The 17,326-nt window shown below is 41.2% G+C and overlaps 3 protein-coding genes across 9 annotated transcripts in view; 1 reads left to right on the top strand and 2 right to left on the bottom strand.

Annotated features, from left to right (window-relative positions):
• The first annotated feature begins 891 nt into the window (after positions 1–891).
• erlec1 (endoplasmic reticulum lectin 1) lies at positions 892–6,150 on the top strand. 4 transcript variants are annotated; one of them, XM_057341480.1, is made up of 14 exons: positions 892–1,185; positions 1,468–1,572; positions 1,659–1,739; positions 1,972–2,049; positions 2,189–2,243; positions 3,020–3,084; positions 3,168–3,391; positions 3,467–3,605; positions 3,750–3,908; positions 3,996–4,055; positions 4,133–4,257; positions 4,342–4,419; positions 4,820–4,895; positions 5,024–6,150. In XM_057341480.1, exons 1-14 carry the CDS (start codon positions 1,057–1,059, stop codon positions 5,093–5,095), a joined length of 1,446 nt encoding a protein of 481 aa, XP_057197463.1. In that variant the 5' UTR covers positions 892–1,056; the 3' UTR covers positions 5,096–6,150. The 4 variants fall into 4 exon arrangements, with proteins under 4 accessions (XP_057197463.1, XP_057197462.1, XP_057197461.1 ...); XM_057341479.1 differs by having other exon boundaries at positions 3,747–3,908; XM_057341478.1 differs by having other exon boundaries at positions 3,467–3,620.
• Positions 6,151–6,264: 114 nt separating this feature from the next.
• Positions 6,265–10,176, bottom strand: gpr75 (G protein-coupled receptor 75). Of its 2 annotated transcripts, none has more exons than XM_057341475.1 (2): positions 9,855–10,176; positions 6,265–9,249 (listed from the first exon to the last, which is right to left on the bottom strand). In XM_057341475.1, exon 2 carries the CDS (start codon positions 9,134–9,136, stop codon positions 7,475–7,477), a length of 1,662 nt encoding a protein of 553 aa, XP_057197458.1. In that variant the 5' UTR covers positions 9,137–9,249; positions 9,855–10,176; the 3' UTR covers positions 6,265–7,474. The 2 variants fall into 2 exon arrangements, with proteins under 2 accessions (XP_057197458.1, XP_057197457.1); XM_057341474.1 differs by having other exon boundaries at positions 9,862–10,176.
• A 215-nt stretch (positions 10,177–10,391) lies between these two features.
• Positions 10,392–17,326, bottom strand: part of psme4a (proteasome activator subunit 4a) — a 31,622-nt gene continuing 24,687 nt past the window's right edge. For all 3 annotated transcript variants that reach the window (XM_057341461.1, XM_057341462.1, XM_057341463.1), the window contains 4 exons: positions 12,634–12,796; positions 12,197–12,330; positions 11,618–11,790; positions 10,392–11,471 (listed from right to left, as the gene is read on the bottom strand). In XM_057341461.1, coding sequence (XP_057197444.1) covers positions 11,656–11,790; positions 12,197–12,330; positions 12,634–12,796 — 432 coding nt within the window. In that variant the 3' untranslated portion in view covers positions 10,392–11,471; positions 11,618–11,655. The remainder of the gene's footprint in view (positions 11,472–11,617; positions 11,791–12,196; positions 12,331–12,633; positions 12,797–17,326) is intronic.

Here is a 17,326-nt window from a genome sequence, read left to right as displayed (position 1 = left end):
CTTGAACCAATAGCTGTACACAATTGTAAAGCACGCTGTAGGGCATCACATTGAACGTGGAGTTTAGTGTCAGATCAATTGCACCCTCTGCTGGATGACAGAGGACTTTGCTACTAGACAAAAGAAAGAAGCGTTGAGGGTTGTATTTCTAGATAGAACATGGTGAGAGAGCTTTTTCTAGTTAATGAAAATAAAATACAATACGACATTCCTTTTTTCTTGTTTCTACAAAGGAATAAAACTCACCAGAAGCCTTATATTAATAAAAAGTATACATTTCGAATAGTGATGGAGTCGCATTTAGAAGTCATAAAGACCATAAAGCATAGATCATTTATTGGTTATACATTATTATACAATCTTGAAGAAGGATTTATTTGTCAGTTTCTAAAAAAACCGACTTTCGCAATATATTTTACAATAATATTTCTTTCACGATGTAATACCAGACGCTCAACAGAGAAAATGAGCCCATCATTTCCACGGCAATCAAACAATAGCTGGATTTTTTTTTAAATGTTTATGGGAGCCCATTTTGGCACTCAATAATTATAAGAAATGAATGAACGAACAGATCAAAAATTCGAAAAATTTAACAAAATAGTTTCACATTAGACGCTCACAACCTAAAGGATTCGGATGAATTTCTATTTGCGTATTACACGAATTTGCATTTTCTTTATTATTTGCAAGCTAATTAGCCAATTTCGTAACCAAGTTATCAAACGTTAAGCGAAAAAATATGTGACGAGTGAATACAGTTCAAAAAGTTTGCTTGATTTCCAGGAACATTATTGAAATAATTTATTCGGAGCTCATCTCAGCAAGCTCAGCTCGATTGACTTCACGACACGTTCTATTGGCTGAGGGGAATTTCCGTCTAAAGCCGGATATGGACGTGGCAAGATGACGAGCTCTTGATGCGCTTCCTGTATTAACTCTTGACAAAGTAACATCAGTCAGCTATCACCTGTATAACGCTTTTTCCACATTATCTCTCAATGTCCCGTTTATTTTTAACATCCGGATAACGCTTTTGGCGTGTGTGCAGGGGCGATGCGTGTGTTTTTGCGGTGCCTCTGGGCGCTGATTTGGTTCGGGGTGTCTGCAGATCGTGCAGGTTCTCCTGTGTTTTCTGACGAGATAGCTTTTAAAATCCACTGGCCTGGATCAGACTTCACCCTGGTAAGTGAAACCATAATAAACCTGCCAGGCGCTTGACGTGGCAGGTGTAAATACAACCTAACGTGTATTGTAGCTTGACATGCCAGCTTGTACGCTGAAGTTGATCCATACGGTTTGAATGGTGCCTGGACCTCACAAAAAACTTGGGGATTCTTCATGACAGCATTATTGCTACTGTACACTTTCAGGGTTGCCAAATCTGTTTTGTATGTGTCATAATGAATTTGTTATTGTTTTTCATTACTTGTGAAAGTAAGCATTGTTAATGTAATCTGTCCACAGCCTGCGTCGGGAGGACTGTACAAAGATGATGACTATGTTATCATGACAACTGCAGAAAAAGAGAAGTACAAGTGTTTACTGCCATCTTTGTCTGGCTCCCAGGAGGTACAGTAACACATGGCAAACATTTGCCTTTATTATTTTCTTTAATGATTCAGTTTATTGTGGCTTATTGTCATTCTCTTTTAAAGGACGATGCGAAGGAGTACAGTGGGTCGAGTCCAGCAAAGCTGCTGGAGCCTTTATTCAAACAGAGCAGCTGCTCATACAGAGTGAGCTTGAGCTTTCAGTTTCTGTATATTGCTGCAGTATATTTAAAATATGAAGAACACACCGGGGTTGCATTTCACCACAAAATCAAAAAGCCTGATATTTTGATCACTTGGGTGCGTAATAAAAATGTACTTCGATTTTGGGGTGAAATGTTATCTGGGCATATTCTTCTTTCATTCATATGATTTACAGTTTGTCTTTACGACAGGCTATTAATCGTGTATGTTGCAGATCGAGTCATACTGGACATATGAGGTGTGCCATGGGAAACATGTACGGCAGTATCATGAGGACAAGGAGACGGGGCAGGTAGATAATATATGGTCATAATATATGCAGTTAATACTGTCCATTATGTTGTATTCGCAGTAATAAAAGTAAAAAAAACAGGTGATGGAAATTATTTTAAGAAAAATCCTGTTCTCATTTGTCTCTCTTGTTCCTTCAGAAGATAAACGTTCAAGAATACTATCTGGGTACCATGAAAAAAAGGGATGGTGCAGGTTGGGTATCTTTTTATTTACTTAAGTTTCTCAGTGATTTTGTTAAAGCGGCCCTAACACACGTGGTTTCTGCCAATCTCATATTAATCTTGAGTACCTATAGAGTAGTATTGCATACTTTGTATCTTCGAAGAGGATTTAGTTTGATCACATTTATAAAAGATAGATACAGCTGTACGATTATTTCCAAAAGCGTACAGCGCGTGCGGGGGGGAGGGGTAGGCTGAACTAACGCACGTGCGCACCCATTGCCAACAAAACACAGACATCAGTTTCACTCACCGCATGAGGTTCATGTCCGGCATCTTTTAGCGCTGGGACGGCTCCATATACCAGTTTCAAACGATCTCCAAATCCAGCGTTATATCCACCGTTTATATAGCATACATCACCCAAATACAGTGAACAAACAAACACCTGAACTTCGCGAACGTATGCGCTCTCTCTCCTGCACACAAGTGAAAGTGATGTCTGCGCGTGCTCCTTCTCCTGCTCTCCTTGCTGCCGCGTGCTTTTCCGGGAGAATTGTCCAATAAGGGACTAAGAAAAATTGTTACGAAACAGTTTTTTATGTTGGAAAAAAACTTTCCGAAACCTCTACGATCGCTGGGGGAATGTGTCGAGCACAGTACGTAATACGCCCAACTCGTTTTTTGACAAGTTGACCATGTTAAGCATGAGAAGCCAGCACGTTTAACATTGTAAAGAAGTCAGAATGCATGACACCACGTTGCACCACCCCTTTAATTCACAACATTCTCACGTATTTTGTTCAGAATCAGAAACGGAAACAGAAAAATCTGAGGCCTCTGACACAGAAGGATCTGATGCTAACACAGAGGTTTGTCAGTAGGACATAGGCATGTAATAAATGTTTTGCATAAAGCTCTGTTTTATTTTTAACTCACTTCTATGCAATCCCAGGTGCCAACAAAGAATATAGAGGGTCAGTTGACGCCATACTATCCCGTAGAGATGGGACATGGAACGGAATGCTCTTTGAGACAGAATAATCCTCGCTCCACCACTGTGTTGTATGTCTGCCATCCGGAGGCCAAGCACGAGATCCTGACCATCGCTGAAGTCCTCACCTGCCAGTATGAGGTGGTGGTGCTCACTCCCCTGATCTGTCCTCACCCCAAATTCAGGTACACAAGTACACAATCAATGTTTCCATGCGCTTTAATGCACATCCTTAACCAGCTCACCTCTCCTCTCATCAGGTTCAAGTCCTCACCGGTGAATGACATCTTCTGCCAGGCTCTGGGTGGTTCTCCTCTCAGACCTCAGAGTCTCTCTAAACTGGATCGTGAACAAGAAGAGCTACTCAAGCCACCGTTCAGCTCTAGCAGTGAGAGGCAGGTGAGAGGATCCAGGGTGAGCATGAACGTTTATACTCTGCATGTATGCTAACCTCACGTGTTAGTCTGAACAGGAAGGTGAATAAGACCATTTATGTAGAAAAACAAAAAAGGACTTTAATACGAAAACTTTTTTGCAAAGGAGGAATTTCCTCCAGTCAAAGAGGAAGCGTACACCTCTACCCATAAGCCCCTGGTGGTCGGTGGGCAATCCCACGTCACCGTTGGCACCACCCACATCTCTCGTCTGACTGATGAACAGCTGATCAAAGAGTTTTTGAGCGGCTCATACTGTCTACATGGGGTGAGGATGGGTTAATTGTTATGTGAATCTGCAGAAGGACAGTTCTCTTTAAATGGGATTCACCGCTAAACCCATCTTTGTTTTTAGGGTGTTGGATGGTGGAAGTATGAATTTTGTTATGGAAAGCATGTCCACCAGTATCATGAGGTAAGAGGTGTGTTGTGAAATCGAGGATTTTGGATTAAAACGTTTCTAAGATAGCATTTAAGAACTGCTTTGTGCAGGATAAAGAGCAAGGGAAGAACATTGTTGTGGTGGGCAGCTGGAACAGTGAAGAACATTTGAACTGGGCCAAGAAGAACATAGCCCGATCTTATCATTTAAAAGACAGCGGAGTACCCAAAGTGAAGTATGTTGCTACGTCTCTTATATATTTTACTCTTATATATAAATAACATTTTAATCTAAATGTGCTATCCTGATACTTCATTAGGGTTGTATCTCACTTTTATGGCCATGGAGACATGTGTGACAAAACCGGGAAACCGAGAGAGGTTATAGTCAAGCTTAAGTGAGTTACCCATAATTCTTTGAGGTCATTAGGTTTGGAATGGATTTAAGTCATATTTCACCCAAAAATGAAAATTCTAGCATCATTTACTCACCCTCTGGTCATTTCAAACATGTATGAGTTTTTCTTCTGCAGAACACAAAAGAGGATATTTTGAAAAAAGCTGATAACCAAACAGTGCTGGCACACATTCACTTCTGTTGTATGGACACAAAACCAATGCAAAAATGAATGGAGGCCAGTTAACAACATTCTTCAAAATATCTGTTTGTGTTCTATTGAAGAAAGAAAGTCATACAGGTTTGAAATGACAAGAGGGTGAGTAAATGATGACAGATTTTTTATTTTTGGGTGAACTATCACTTTTATGCTATTACGAACATAATGTTTTCTGTCACAGGTGTAAGGAATCGGAGTCTCCTCACGCTGTTACAGTGTACATGCTGGAACCTCAGATCTGTCAATACATTCTTGGGGTGAGAAATGTTTATGCTATGTGTTTTAAAGTTTATACTAAATGAGTTTTACAGAGCTGGTTTATATCTGGTATTGACATGTGGTCAGTTATTCTGGATAACCCTCAATAGTTATTATTCTGTCACAGGTTGAGTCACCAGTAATATGCAAGATCCTGGACACTGCAGATGAGAATGGACTTCTGTTCATCCCTAGCTAACCTACATCAATCAGTACTAAGGGAGAAAATGAACAGTCATTTGAACAGTACAGCAGAGGACAGAACTACAAGAGAAATGGTCTAATAATGTTCAGTATATCGTGCGCGCTGAACCTCAGACCTCCAACCATGGGAACTCTGAAAACCTCCTCAATGACTGCTGTTCCTTGTTTGAAGACCAAAACAGGAAAGAGATTTGTTGAGACTGTTTTAAACCTGGAGATGCAGCTGGGACTGACTTCTCAATATTTTATTACCAAATCTCAAACCTGTTGAGATTTCTTCCAATCTTCATCTTTTGCCGCATTTAGATGGTTGGCTGGCAGGTCATTTGGCGCAAGATTTCATATTTTTCAGTGTGATCGATATCAGTTGGTCGGGTCTTTTAACTGTAAATTATTTATTTAGCCAAATCCCTGGTAATTCAATGCTTGCTGTAGCACATGGATTTGAATATGGTAGGTGGATATGATTTATTGTTTTAAGAGAATTTAGTTTTGAAGAAGCAATCACTGAAATATGAACTGAAAGAGAAAACACTGTTGTGTATCCACAGAATAGGAATCAGGGATTGTTGAAATTGTCATTAACTTTACTTTGTAACCACTTAAACTAGGTCACTTTTTTTCCTGATAATTCCACTATAGAGGGTATGCACATGTCGTCACCTTCCCGCGTGAACACCTCAGAACGTGCCCGCTTGAGTGGTAAAACAAATGAATGGTTACAATATCACAAAACGCAATTCCACGCAACATTTGAGTGTCCAAGAACACCTGATTCCTTTGCAAGTCATAAGGATCACCGTCGAGTCCAGCTGCTTGCAATTTCAGCAAATAGTGTGTTTTAGTCCCGGTTTCTTTGTTTCGCCTATTGAAAGCAGCCATTTTGATGAGTGTTTTACCACTCAAGGGAGCGTGTCCCGGCGTGTTCACGTGGGAAAGTGATGTCAATGCATACCCTCTATTCTCTATCAGGGTTGTACAGAAAAATAAGTTTTGCATTGGCCATAATGATGGGCGTTCATTTGAATAAAATGTTATTGTTTTGAGTCATTTCAGAAAACATTCATACCCTCATTTATCACACAGAACAGATATTAATTTAACTGATAAGGCCTGCATTAAATGATACAAAGGACAGGTTAAGAGGAAATATTTCTGACAGTCTGTGAAAACCAGGCTAAAGTCTCAAAATCTAATTGAGAGATTTATGAGCTTTAAAGTGGGGAGAGTTCACCCAAAAATAAAAATGGTCATAATGTACTCGCCCTCGAGTTGTTCCAAATCTGTATACATTTCTGTTCTGATGACCACAGAAAGATATTTGAAAGAATGCTTGTAACCAAACAGTTCTTGGCCTCCGTTGCCTTCCATAGTACGAAAAATTACAATGGTAGTCAAAAGTGTCCCTGAACTGTTTGTTTTTCTACATTCTTCTTTGACCTCTTTCTTTGGTGTTCAACAGAACAAAGACATTTTTTCCTACTATGGTAGTCAATGGTGGCCAAGAACTGTTTGGTTACATTCCTCCAAATATCTTTCTCTGTGTTCATCAGAACAAAAAACTATACAGATTTGTAATAACTCGAGAGTGAGTAAATGAAAACAGAATTTTCATTTTTGGGTGAACTCCTTTAATTTCTCTTTAATTTCAACCTTTGACACAGCATTACTCGGCCAATCTTAAAGATATGAGTCTTATTGTTACAAGGAATGTTCTTTACATTTTATGTAGAAACCATTAAATCACAAAAAATGATTTTTGCTTGGTTTTCACCGACTGGGTCACACTTACCCACACTAGATGGTGCTAGCATTCCTTTAGATGGATAAGTTGTGCTCACAGAGACTGTATAGACCAGCTTGAAAGATCGGTAAGGTTCTCAAACAACGGTACAAGTACACTTAAGTGGTTGACAAAGCAAAAACACTGGTATTAAATAACTGGTTTTAAAACAAAGACATGGAACATGGCAAGATGCACTTGCAAAACATTTAATAAGTTGATATATAAAATGCAGGATGTTTCCACAAATACATTATCTGAATGAAGACTATTACATGAAAATGTCATGTCAATGTAAAAATAGAACATCCTTCAGTCCAGCAAATGCCAGCGATATCACTTGAAGGAAAGCAACAGCGACTACTTTCAACAGTCTGAATCGGATGTCCCTTGTTGTTCATCCAAAGAAAATTCCTTGTGTGTGCAAGCACACTTGGCAATAAAGCTCTTCTGATTCTGATTCTGATCTTTTATTTGATATTCAGTGATGCACATTGTCCCTTGAGCAAAACACCACAAGCGAAAACTTTAAAGGTCTCCGTTTGGGATACTGAGCGAGTAGTATGATGTTTCCCAATGGCGGCGGTAAGTTCAGACTGATGGGATGGGAATCTGATGAGCTGAAGTGCTATCAAAGTCCTGCAGCACTTCCTGATGGGTGTGGTAGTGCATAGCCACGTAGCTCTTTGCGAAAGCGGTGGTTTGAGAGTTGACTGGCTGTAGGGTGTTGGGGGAACTTGGTCCTGCCGACGGACTGCTATTGTAGATACTGTAGTAGGGTTCTATGCGTGTGTTGATGGGCGTGGATGTGCTAGGGGGACGGGGTTTGCGTCCGGCAGTGATACAGGGGGTAGGCATGCTGTCCCGGGAGTGACTGGGTCCACAAGCCTGGTCTACCAACCTTCTCTGGGGCTTCGGCGAGAGCATGTAAGCCGAGTTAGTCTCGTGGTGCGAGGACTTGTTCCGATTGACCTCCAGGCTTCCCTTTCCCATGGCATGCAAACGTGTCTTGTGCTTGCAGCACAGGAAGCCCAACGTCAGCCACTGGAGGCAGCAGAGAACGCGGCGTCGCAGGCCGGCGCTATTGCGCGAGTATACAAACGGGTTGATGCCGGACTTGAGAAATATGAGGGCGAATCCGCACAGCTCAAACTGGTAGTGAACAAAGCTGCTCTCCGGTGACACCATATCCTGTGCCAATGAAATGCCCAGCGGGAGACAGCAGAGCAGGACGGAGATCACGATCACCACGCACGTCACTACCGCTTTAGAGTCCTTGGCCGTGGCTAGGTTTACGGTGGAGACCAGCTGGCAGCAGGTCGCTCCGGCTGCAGCCCCGGGCACTAGGGGGTGGTTGGTTCTCCTGGTGAAAGAGTGTGTCTGGACGTGCTGAAGTTTGTTGTACGTTTGGTTGCGGTAAAACGAGGGTACTTGCACTGTACACTGCATGCCTTCGAAACCAGCGGCAATGAGTGGCGGATGAGAGACAGGTGGACGCGTCGCATCCACCGTGATAATGGGACACTTCCGAACCTGTGCGTTCTTCCTCAGTGCCTGAGCGATCATAAGGTACGAGATGGACACCACACCTACACAGAAAGCAAAATCTGCAATGTACACATATAACACCACCTTGGCCTTGTTGCCTGTCAGACCAAAATGGGGCAGGCAAGGCCCGGAACTCCTTGGATATGCTCGCAAAGTAACCAAAGCTGCCAGCGTGAAGCTGGTGGTCCATAACAGTGCAGTGAGGGCCAGGGTACAAGGGAAAGAGGCCGTACGGTTGGGCTGCTGACCCAGAACCATGCGGAGTCTATGCAGAGCGATCACCGCCACGGTTTCGAGGGACATAATAATGAAGCCCGAGCTTGTGAGGTGGAAGGCGAAGCAGAAGCCCTTTGACACTCCACCTCCAGCATCTCCAGCGTCCAGAAACAGCACCAGCGCGAACATTGGCGCAGTGACACAGCAAATAAAAAGGTCACAGAAGGACAGGTTGAGGATCATGAAGTCAAAGTTGGTGCGGAACTTACGGAACGCCGGGTCGAAGAAGGACAAGAAAACCACCAGGTTGCCGTAAGAACCGAGGCAGAAGATGAGGACCAACAGGAGGGAGCAGGAGGCAAGGGTGGCTGTGTGAATCAAGGCCCAGCCGCTCGTGGAGGCAGACTGGCTTTGGGAGCTGTTGAAGCCCCGAGGTTTCGCGAACTCAGCCAGGTCCAAAGGCCACGCAGTACTGTTCATGGTACACATGGGGATGTAAAGGGATCACAGCCTCAGAGCTTTTCCCATCATGCCTTTAGGTGACCCAAGATTGAGGTAATTTTTTCATTGTGCAGTTGGTTCATGGTAGAATCTCTGGATTACTGCAAAGACAAAGAGGATGAAGAAATGGTGATCAGTAATACATCATAAGCAACTGAGTATATATAAAAAATAGGTGACATAATAACTAAGCAAAAAAACAACGAATTTGACCAGAACAATGAATAATAACAATAGCCTATAGCTTTCTTGGATTGCATTATAATTTATCTGACACATATTTCAACGAAAAATACGAAGCTTGTTCCTATTTGTATAAAGATCACAGCTGTTCTTTTTAAAAAATACACAAATCGTTGTACACCATGTCTCATTCGTGCGCGCTCCCGTCAATCCATTTACAATCTATCGATTAAGATGAAATCACGTCTGCTGCAATCGGCACAAAATTTCGGTGCTTTTCTTAACCGTTAATCGCTGTTATGAATGATTGTATAACTGCAGGTGAATGTGCGCCGATTATAAATGTCAGAATGCATCCAGCCCCCATCTTAAAAAATATCAGATATCGAAAAGCACATTTAAAATAACATGCATAGCTAAAACAAGCGTCCCGAAACATCTAACATATCACTACGGCTATGCATATTCGTGCAAATATAACCCTAACGCTCCATTGCATGTTATTGCATAAAAAAATACATACATCTTACCATGTATTCCGAGCGCGCGCCATTTATCGACGCTATGTTTTCCATATTTGTATGAATTCCCAAAGTAAATGACAGTAAAACGCATTCTAGTTACAGAAAGAGTAAACGTACATATCAAAGCATAAGATGACAGTGAAAAATAGAGTGAATGTAATGCGCAGTAGGAGAGTGGGAGCGCCTCACTGGAATCATATTGAAGCCCGTGAATGGAAAGAAAGCGCGTTCCCGTGAGAACAGAACGCTCACTCAAGAAGCCTTCAATTTATTTAAATATACTTACGATACGGTTTATTAACTTTTTTAAATAATATTTTTTGTATATATTACCCCAAACATTACAAAATAATATTTTAAAGGCTACGTATATATTCATTTGTTGCTATCTATTTTTGTACAATGTTGTAAAATTGTTAACACAAAACATCAATGAACACAAGAAATTAACTTTAAACATACTAAAAAAAACATAGTCTTGTTAAAACCCAAACACATAAAAAAATAAATAAATATGAAAAGACAACCATCTCTGTAAATTGAACACACTTTATTACAAATCTCATAGCTTTGCTTTTATCTTCAAATATTTGTAAAAGGGATATAAAGTAAAGACCACTTGATAATAAATTACCACTTGATAATAAATTAATCAAACATTGCATTGCCATCTCAGTAAACAAACATATGTCTTGTGTGGCATGAAAGTTTTAGCCAGCAGACCAAAGACCAATTTTTATTTTGCTTGTCATCAAAACATTTTTTCCTAGTATATGTTTTAAAAATGGCACCTGTTATTGTTGCTTCTGACAGATAGAGCAGCACCCGTGACTGCAGTTCTGTATCACTGCATGCACTTTTCTACCTCAGCAACTACAACAACTTCAAATAAATTAACAAATAATAAATATCTTTTGTTGACTGCAAACATTATGTACAGAGAAAAAGTTGAAATACAGTAGTATGAAGGACAATAAAGCATATGGTTTAAAAACCAGTTTTATGAATTATCCATTATGACAATATTCTTTCTCTATATAACCTATACTGCTGAAAATGCAAGAGATCTATGCGAGAGATCTGTATGAGATGGGGAAAACATACAGGATTCGTATACCTTAATGAGTAAAGAGAAAACTGTTCAAATGCATTATATTTCTACCTCATATGTAACATAAACAAACATTACACGTGGGTATACTTCAAAATAATTACTGCTAAAACTATAACAGTACTAGTATTATATTAATATACAAAGCAGTGCAGAAAACTGCTTTATATTCGACAATCCATACTTAACAGTGATTCTCTTCTGCAGAAAACACAACTCGTGCTCTTGTGCAAAACACACAAGCAAAGAAAAGAACAAGTACATAATGCAATCAGCGGTACCTGCAATAGGTTCCCCTTAAATATTAAGTGTACCACAATAAAAAAATAAAAGGCTATCATATAACTAGATAACTGCAGCTACTGCTACATGGATGCAGTTTTAATTCCTCTCTCCTCCAAAATGTCTCCCAAACATTCAAAAAACAAAAAAACACCTGAAAATTCAAGCACTTAAACTAGCTCAGCCTTCCATCACCACCAATACACAGGAGAGTGGCATCATTCTGCAAAAGAGAATAGATTTTTTTGTAATCTGTAAACCTATGAACTGTACTGTTTCTAAAAAAAACATTTATTGTCAGCATGCACTGCTAAACAAACTATTTTAAGACATCTGCATATGCAGACAGTAGACAGCAAAGCGACTCACTACGTTTTTGGAAGAGAGCCTGTGTGGATATAACAACCCTAAGCGTAGTAACAGGGGGAGACCAGCAGATCTGTGAGCACCAGCAGCTGGTCATCTGTGAATTTCTGCTTGTGTTCCTGCCAGTTATCATGATGAGTGCGACGGAAATCAGACAGGGTTTTCTTTACTGTCATCTGCAAAAATAGAAGACATCTTGAAGACATTCTTGACACTCTCCCACCAAACAACTCCTCCCTCGCCATGTACTATATCTGTACCTCAATCTGCTTTATATAAATTTTTCACACATTTGTGTATACAAAAAAAGCAATTCCACTAAGACACAGACTATTTTTGACCAAATCTGTCTCAATAATCTCTGTCATGTTACTTAATGCTTCACAACATAAAGAAGAGACTTTTCTGTGACCCCTGCAACTCATTCATTAGTCTATACATTTCAGTACAAGTTTATCAAACACGCAATTTTTAAAAATCATAATCAACATTTAAATACGTATTATTTTTGGATACAACTGCACCGGCCCTCCAGACCCCTGATTCTCCACACAAAGAACATCAATACGAGAGAGATCTGACCTCTATGGGCTGTGTGTCATTGAGGTGGGCACTAAAATCCATTAGAATCTGGGGCATCCAGGTGGGCACATCATACGGGCTGGACAGGATGCATGCACTCAGACCTAACACACCTGCATGCCGACGCACCAGATCTACAAACAACAAAAGATCTGGTGAACTCATACACAGTGGGGTCCAAAACTACAAGACTACATTGAAATGATCTGAATTAAGTACAATGCAATGTTAAAGGGATAGTTCACTCAGAAGTGAAAATTCTTTCATCATTTATTCACCCTCATGTCATATTAAAACTGTTTGACTCTCTTTCTTCTGCAGAACACAAAGGATGATATTTTGAAGAATGTTGGTAACCGAACAACAGTGGTCATACAGGTTTGAAGTGACATTAGGGTGAGTAAATGACGACAGAATATTAATTTTGGGTGTGTTACCAGCAGAAGGAATGGTGTCCACCACTGAACACAGTTCTCTTCTCTTGCGCTTGGGCAGGCGGGTCTTGCTCAGGGACTCAAAGTGGGCCTGCAGAGGTTCATCAATGCGGAGAAAATAACACTGCAGGAATCCACTTAGTGTGGTGGCAGCCAGCTCTCTCACCTGAGAGAGAGAGAGAGAGAGAGAGAGAGAGACAGAGAGAGAGACAGAGAGAGAGACAGAGAAGAGAGAGAGAGAGAGAGAGAGAGACGAGAGAGAGAGAGAGAGAGAGAGAGAGAGAGAGAGAGAGAGAGAGAGAGAGAGAGAGAGAGAGAGAGAGAGAGAAAGAGAGAGAGAGAGAGAGAGAGAGAGAGAGAGAGAGAGAGAGAGAGAGAGAGAAGACACGAGCTCCATGAGCTCTTAGATTTTCTTCTTTTTTTGCTGTTTTGAGATAAGAGTAAGATAAAACTGAACAAAAACTGATGGATTATCATATACAGAACTGAACTCTGATGAAAATCATTCAGAAAGTGCAGAGTTTTTGTTTTTAAAAGCAAATATTCAGCACAGCAGACCAGCGGATCAGATTAGCAGCACAAGCACACAGACTCAGATTCAAAAGAAGCTTCAACAGTCCACACAGAGAGCAGCAGTGAGTACAACTAAAACTGCACTGGACAGACATCATTTCTTTTCGAACATATGGACATAAAATAGAACTCATTTCATATTTTATAAGCTAAAATGCTAACAAGCTAAAGCTATGGCCTCTCTGGAGTCTGACATTCCTCAATGTGACAATTCAAATGAGCCTGAGAAAATCAGCCAATCAAAGGAGCCGCTCAGCCATATGCAGATGAGCTCAGACTGTGTGCCTGTACACTATCCCTCTGACATCACAACTGAAGCCGCCAGAAAAACATACAAACAAAAACTTCTCAAAGAAAACCCAGAAACTCTGTTTTCAGATCTGTTTAAAACTGGGGAGGTCTGCAATCTGATTTTCTTCACTGATCACCCCAGTGTCTGCCATAAAGCTATTATCAAGCATTACCCCTCAGTGAAGAAAGAAGGCATATGTAATGGCTGGAAAGTGAAAATCAGAGATCCTCACGACCCCGACAGCACAGAGATAACGGTGAACATCTATAAAAATGGCACAGTCATGGTACAGGGCAATCTGAAATTATTCCAGAATGACTACAGCAGCATATGTGAAATTATGAGACAAGAGAAAGCTATATTGCCCAAAAATCTGCCATTTGAGTAGACTCCACAGAACAGCGCCTCAGATCTGCAGCTCATCCCTACAGAAACAGCTGAAAGTGAAATTCCTGCTCAGGATCTGCTCAAAACTATCCCTCTACTTCAGGAGCACTTCTCAAGACTGGAGATAGAGATGGTGCAGCTGAAAGAAACTGTGCTCAAACACCAACAACCAGCCCGTTCAAACACACGTGTAGCTCAGCAGAACACAGAGCACATCACACACACACTGACATCTCTCACACAACAAATGAAAGAACTACAGGCAGAAAATGAGGGCTATAAGAGTGAGCTGAGCACACTGAGACTTCAGCTACAGGACAGAGATCAGTCCACACGAGAGACGAAGCAGCAGATGAGGGAACTACAGGAGGAGAGACAGCAGCAGCACAGTGAGATACAGGCACTGAAAGAGCAGGTGATAGAGCTCCTCAGAGCCAGAGGAGAAGAAGAGAAGATTCACAGACCCTCAGAGACCCCCGACACAGACCGCCATCACCCGCCACACACACCTGATACAGACCGTCTACAGTCATCACAACAGCTCCTGTCAGATGCCCCAACACAGCAGAACTCATCTGGCAGCAGCACAGAGAAACCACAAATAGCTCTGCTCATCGATTCCAATGGGAAATTCATTGAGATGAATAAACTTTTCCCACGGCATCCAGCCGTTAAACTTTGGTGTCCCAACACTGATAAAGCCCTGGAACTCCTGACAGTATCTCAGTTGGGCCTCCCCAGCCACATCATAATCCATACCGGCACCAATGACCTGCGCAACAAACAGGACAGAGTGTCCGAGTCTCTCAGAGCTGTGGTGGATAAAGCTCGACACACTTTCCCCAACTCAAAAATCATCCTCTCCACTTTGCTCCTGAGTAGAGATTTCCATCCCGACACAATCAATAAAATCAACGCCAGCATCTCCAGACACTGTGCCCTCCTGCCTAATGTCCACCTGGCCCACCATCCAGACCTGGACACGGACTGTCTGTACGATCACGTCCACCTGTATAAAAGTCTGACACATGTCCTGGCAAAGAGACTCAAAGATGTTGCTTTAAGCAGGACCAACCAAACAAGCCCCAGGTGGAGCAGAAGCGGCTCTAATTCAGCCATCCCAAGCAGACAAACTTCAAGAAACAACATCCCACCCAGCACATCATCCAGAGCCCCGGCACCCAGACAGGAGTCACACACACAAAGACTGTTCTACAAACGGCCCACAGCTCCTGCAGAGTACCACACAGCACCGGAAGCCCGTCCACAGCAGACTCCGCCCCTGCCGGGGAAAATCAGCTACGCCCAAGCTGTCAGTGGAGGAACAAACCCAGCCAACGTTGATCTTCATGACATTCAAAACATGCTAAGTATCATCTGCTCTCACATACTAACACACAACGGACAGATGTAAAAACACCTGTTCATGTTCTGAATGTTCGGAGTTCCTATCATAATATTACGTTATCTGTATTCATCTTGAATTTGATTTTCTTTCTCAAAACAGCAAACAAAACCTCTATGTTTTCTTAATTGTTTGTTATGAAATCATTTAGTATTTCAATGTGGAATATTCAAGGTCTAAACTCATCAGTCTTTGGCCTGAAGAGTAGAAATTCTGACTTTATGAGAGAAATTCAAGACTTCGATGTCATCATCTTACAAGAGACCTGGTGTAGAGAACACGAGTCCACGGGTCGTCCCTCATGATACAGAGAAATAATATTACCATCAGTCAAACTCACATCAGTCACACAGGGCAGAGACTCCGGAGGGATAATAATCTGGATTAAATCTGAATGGTCCATAGATATAGTCAAAATACAACAATACCATGTGTGGCTGAAAATGAAAAATGGCATCATATCAAAATCTCAGCCTGTCTTTCTATGTGTCATATACATCCCTCCCCTCGAGTCTCCCTATTTTCAAGAAGAAACCTTTCAAATTCTAGAGCAAGAAATCAGTCATTTCCAGACGCAGGGAAATGTGCTGCTCTTAGGTGATCTTAATTCTAGGACTGGTGTAGAATTAGATTTCATAGATTTACACGGCACCCGATTCATTACTGGCAATAATAACACATGTAATCGCTCTTATCCACCCAGACTAAACTGTGATAAAACAGTGAACTCTCATGGAAAGCAGCTGCTGCAGATCTGCCGAAGTTTAGATCTATACATCGTTAATGGCAGATTAAGAGGGGATTCTTTCGGTCATTACACGTACAGTTCAGGTCTTGGTAGCAGTACAGTAGATTATGCACTCACAGATCTGGACCTTTCGTCTTTGAGAGCATTCACAGTCAAACCTTTACAACCCTTCTCAGACCACAGCCAAATCACACTCTATATCAAACAATCTGAAACAATAACCAACACCATCAGGAATCAGTGTCCAATGACCAAAATAACATCATTCAAATGGACACAAAACAGTGTCACAAATTACAGCAGGGCCATCAAATGTACAGAAATACAATCTCTCTTGTTTTCATTTCAAATGCATCAATATCCTAAAAATCAACCTGGCATCAACCAGGAAGTGAAAGATCTCAATTCTATCTTCTACAAAGCAGCACAAAAAAGTGATTTGACATGCATCAAAACAAAGAGAAAGAAACTGGACACAGATAAATGGTTTGATTCAGATTGTAGGACTCTGAGAAAAAATCTTAGAACTTTATCCAACCAAAAACACCGCCAACCACAAAATCAGGAGCTCCGTCTTCAATACTGTGAGGCATTGAGACAATATAAAGCCACTCTCAGACGTAAAAAAGCTCAATTTCTGCAGGATCAGATTGAAGAAATTGAAAAATCATTAAATTCAAACAAATTCTGGAATAAATGGAAATTATTACACAAACCAAACCAAGAAGATCTGGCAATCCAAGACGGAGAGGTATGGAAAAATCATTTCCAAGAATTATATAGCTCAATTGAGATTGAAAATAACAATCAAAATGAAATCATTAAAAAATGAGACAATCTGGAAAGATCAATTAAAGCAAATCAAAGCCCTTTAGACTTCCCCATAACAATGAAGGAATTAGAAGAGAAATTGCGAGCCCTGGAATGTAAGAAAGCCTGTGGTGTTGACGGCCTCTTAAATGAGATGCTGAGACACACAGATGAACCCTTTACACTGGCAATCCTGAAGCTCTTTCATGATGTTCTGTGTGTGGGGTTTTTCCCTGAGATCTGGAATCAGGGCCTCATCAGTCCCGTTCATAAGAGCGGAGATAAACTGGACCAAACAACTATCGAGGCATCTGTGTAAACAGTAATCTGGGGAAGGTTTTCTGTTGTATTTTAAACACAAGACTCACAGACTTCCTTATGAAGCACAATGCCTTGAGTAAATGTCAAATTGGCTTCCTCCCTAAATGTCGCACATCTGACCACATCTTCACCTTACACACATTAATTGATAAGCATGTAC

Source organism: Triplophysa rosa, linkage group LG9 (genome assembly GCF_024868665.1).
Source record: "Triplophysa rosa linkage group LG9, Trosa_1v2, whole genome shotgun sequence".
NCBI lineage: Eukaryota > Metazoa > Chordata > Actinopteri > Cypriniformes > Nemacheilidae > Triplophysa > Triplophysa rosa.
The sequence above is the reverse complement of the archived record's forward strand: the minus strand, read 5'-3'. Positions and strand labels throughout refer to the sequence as shown.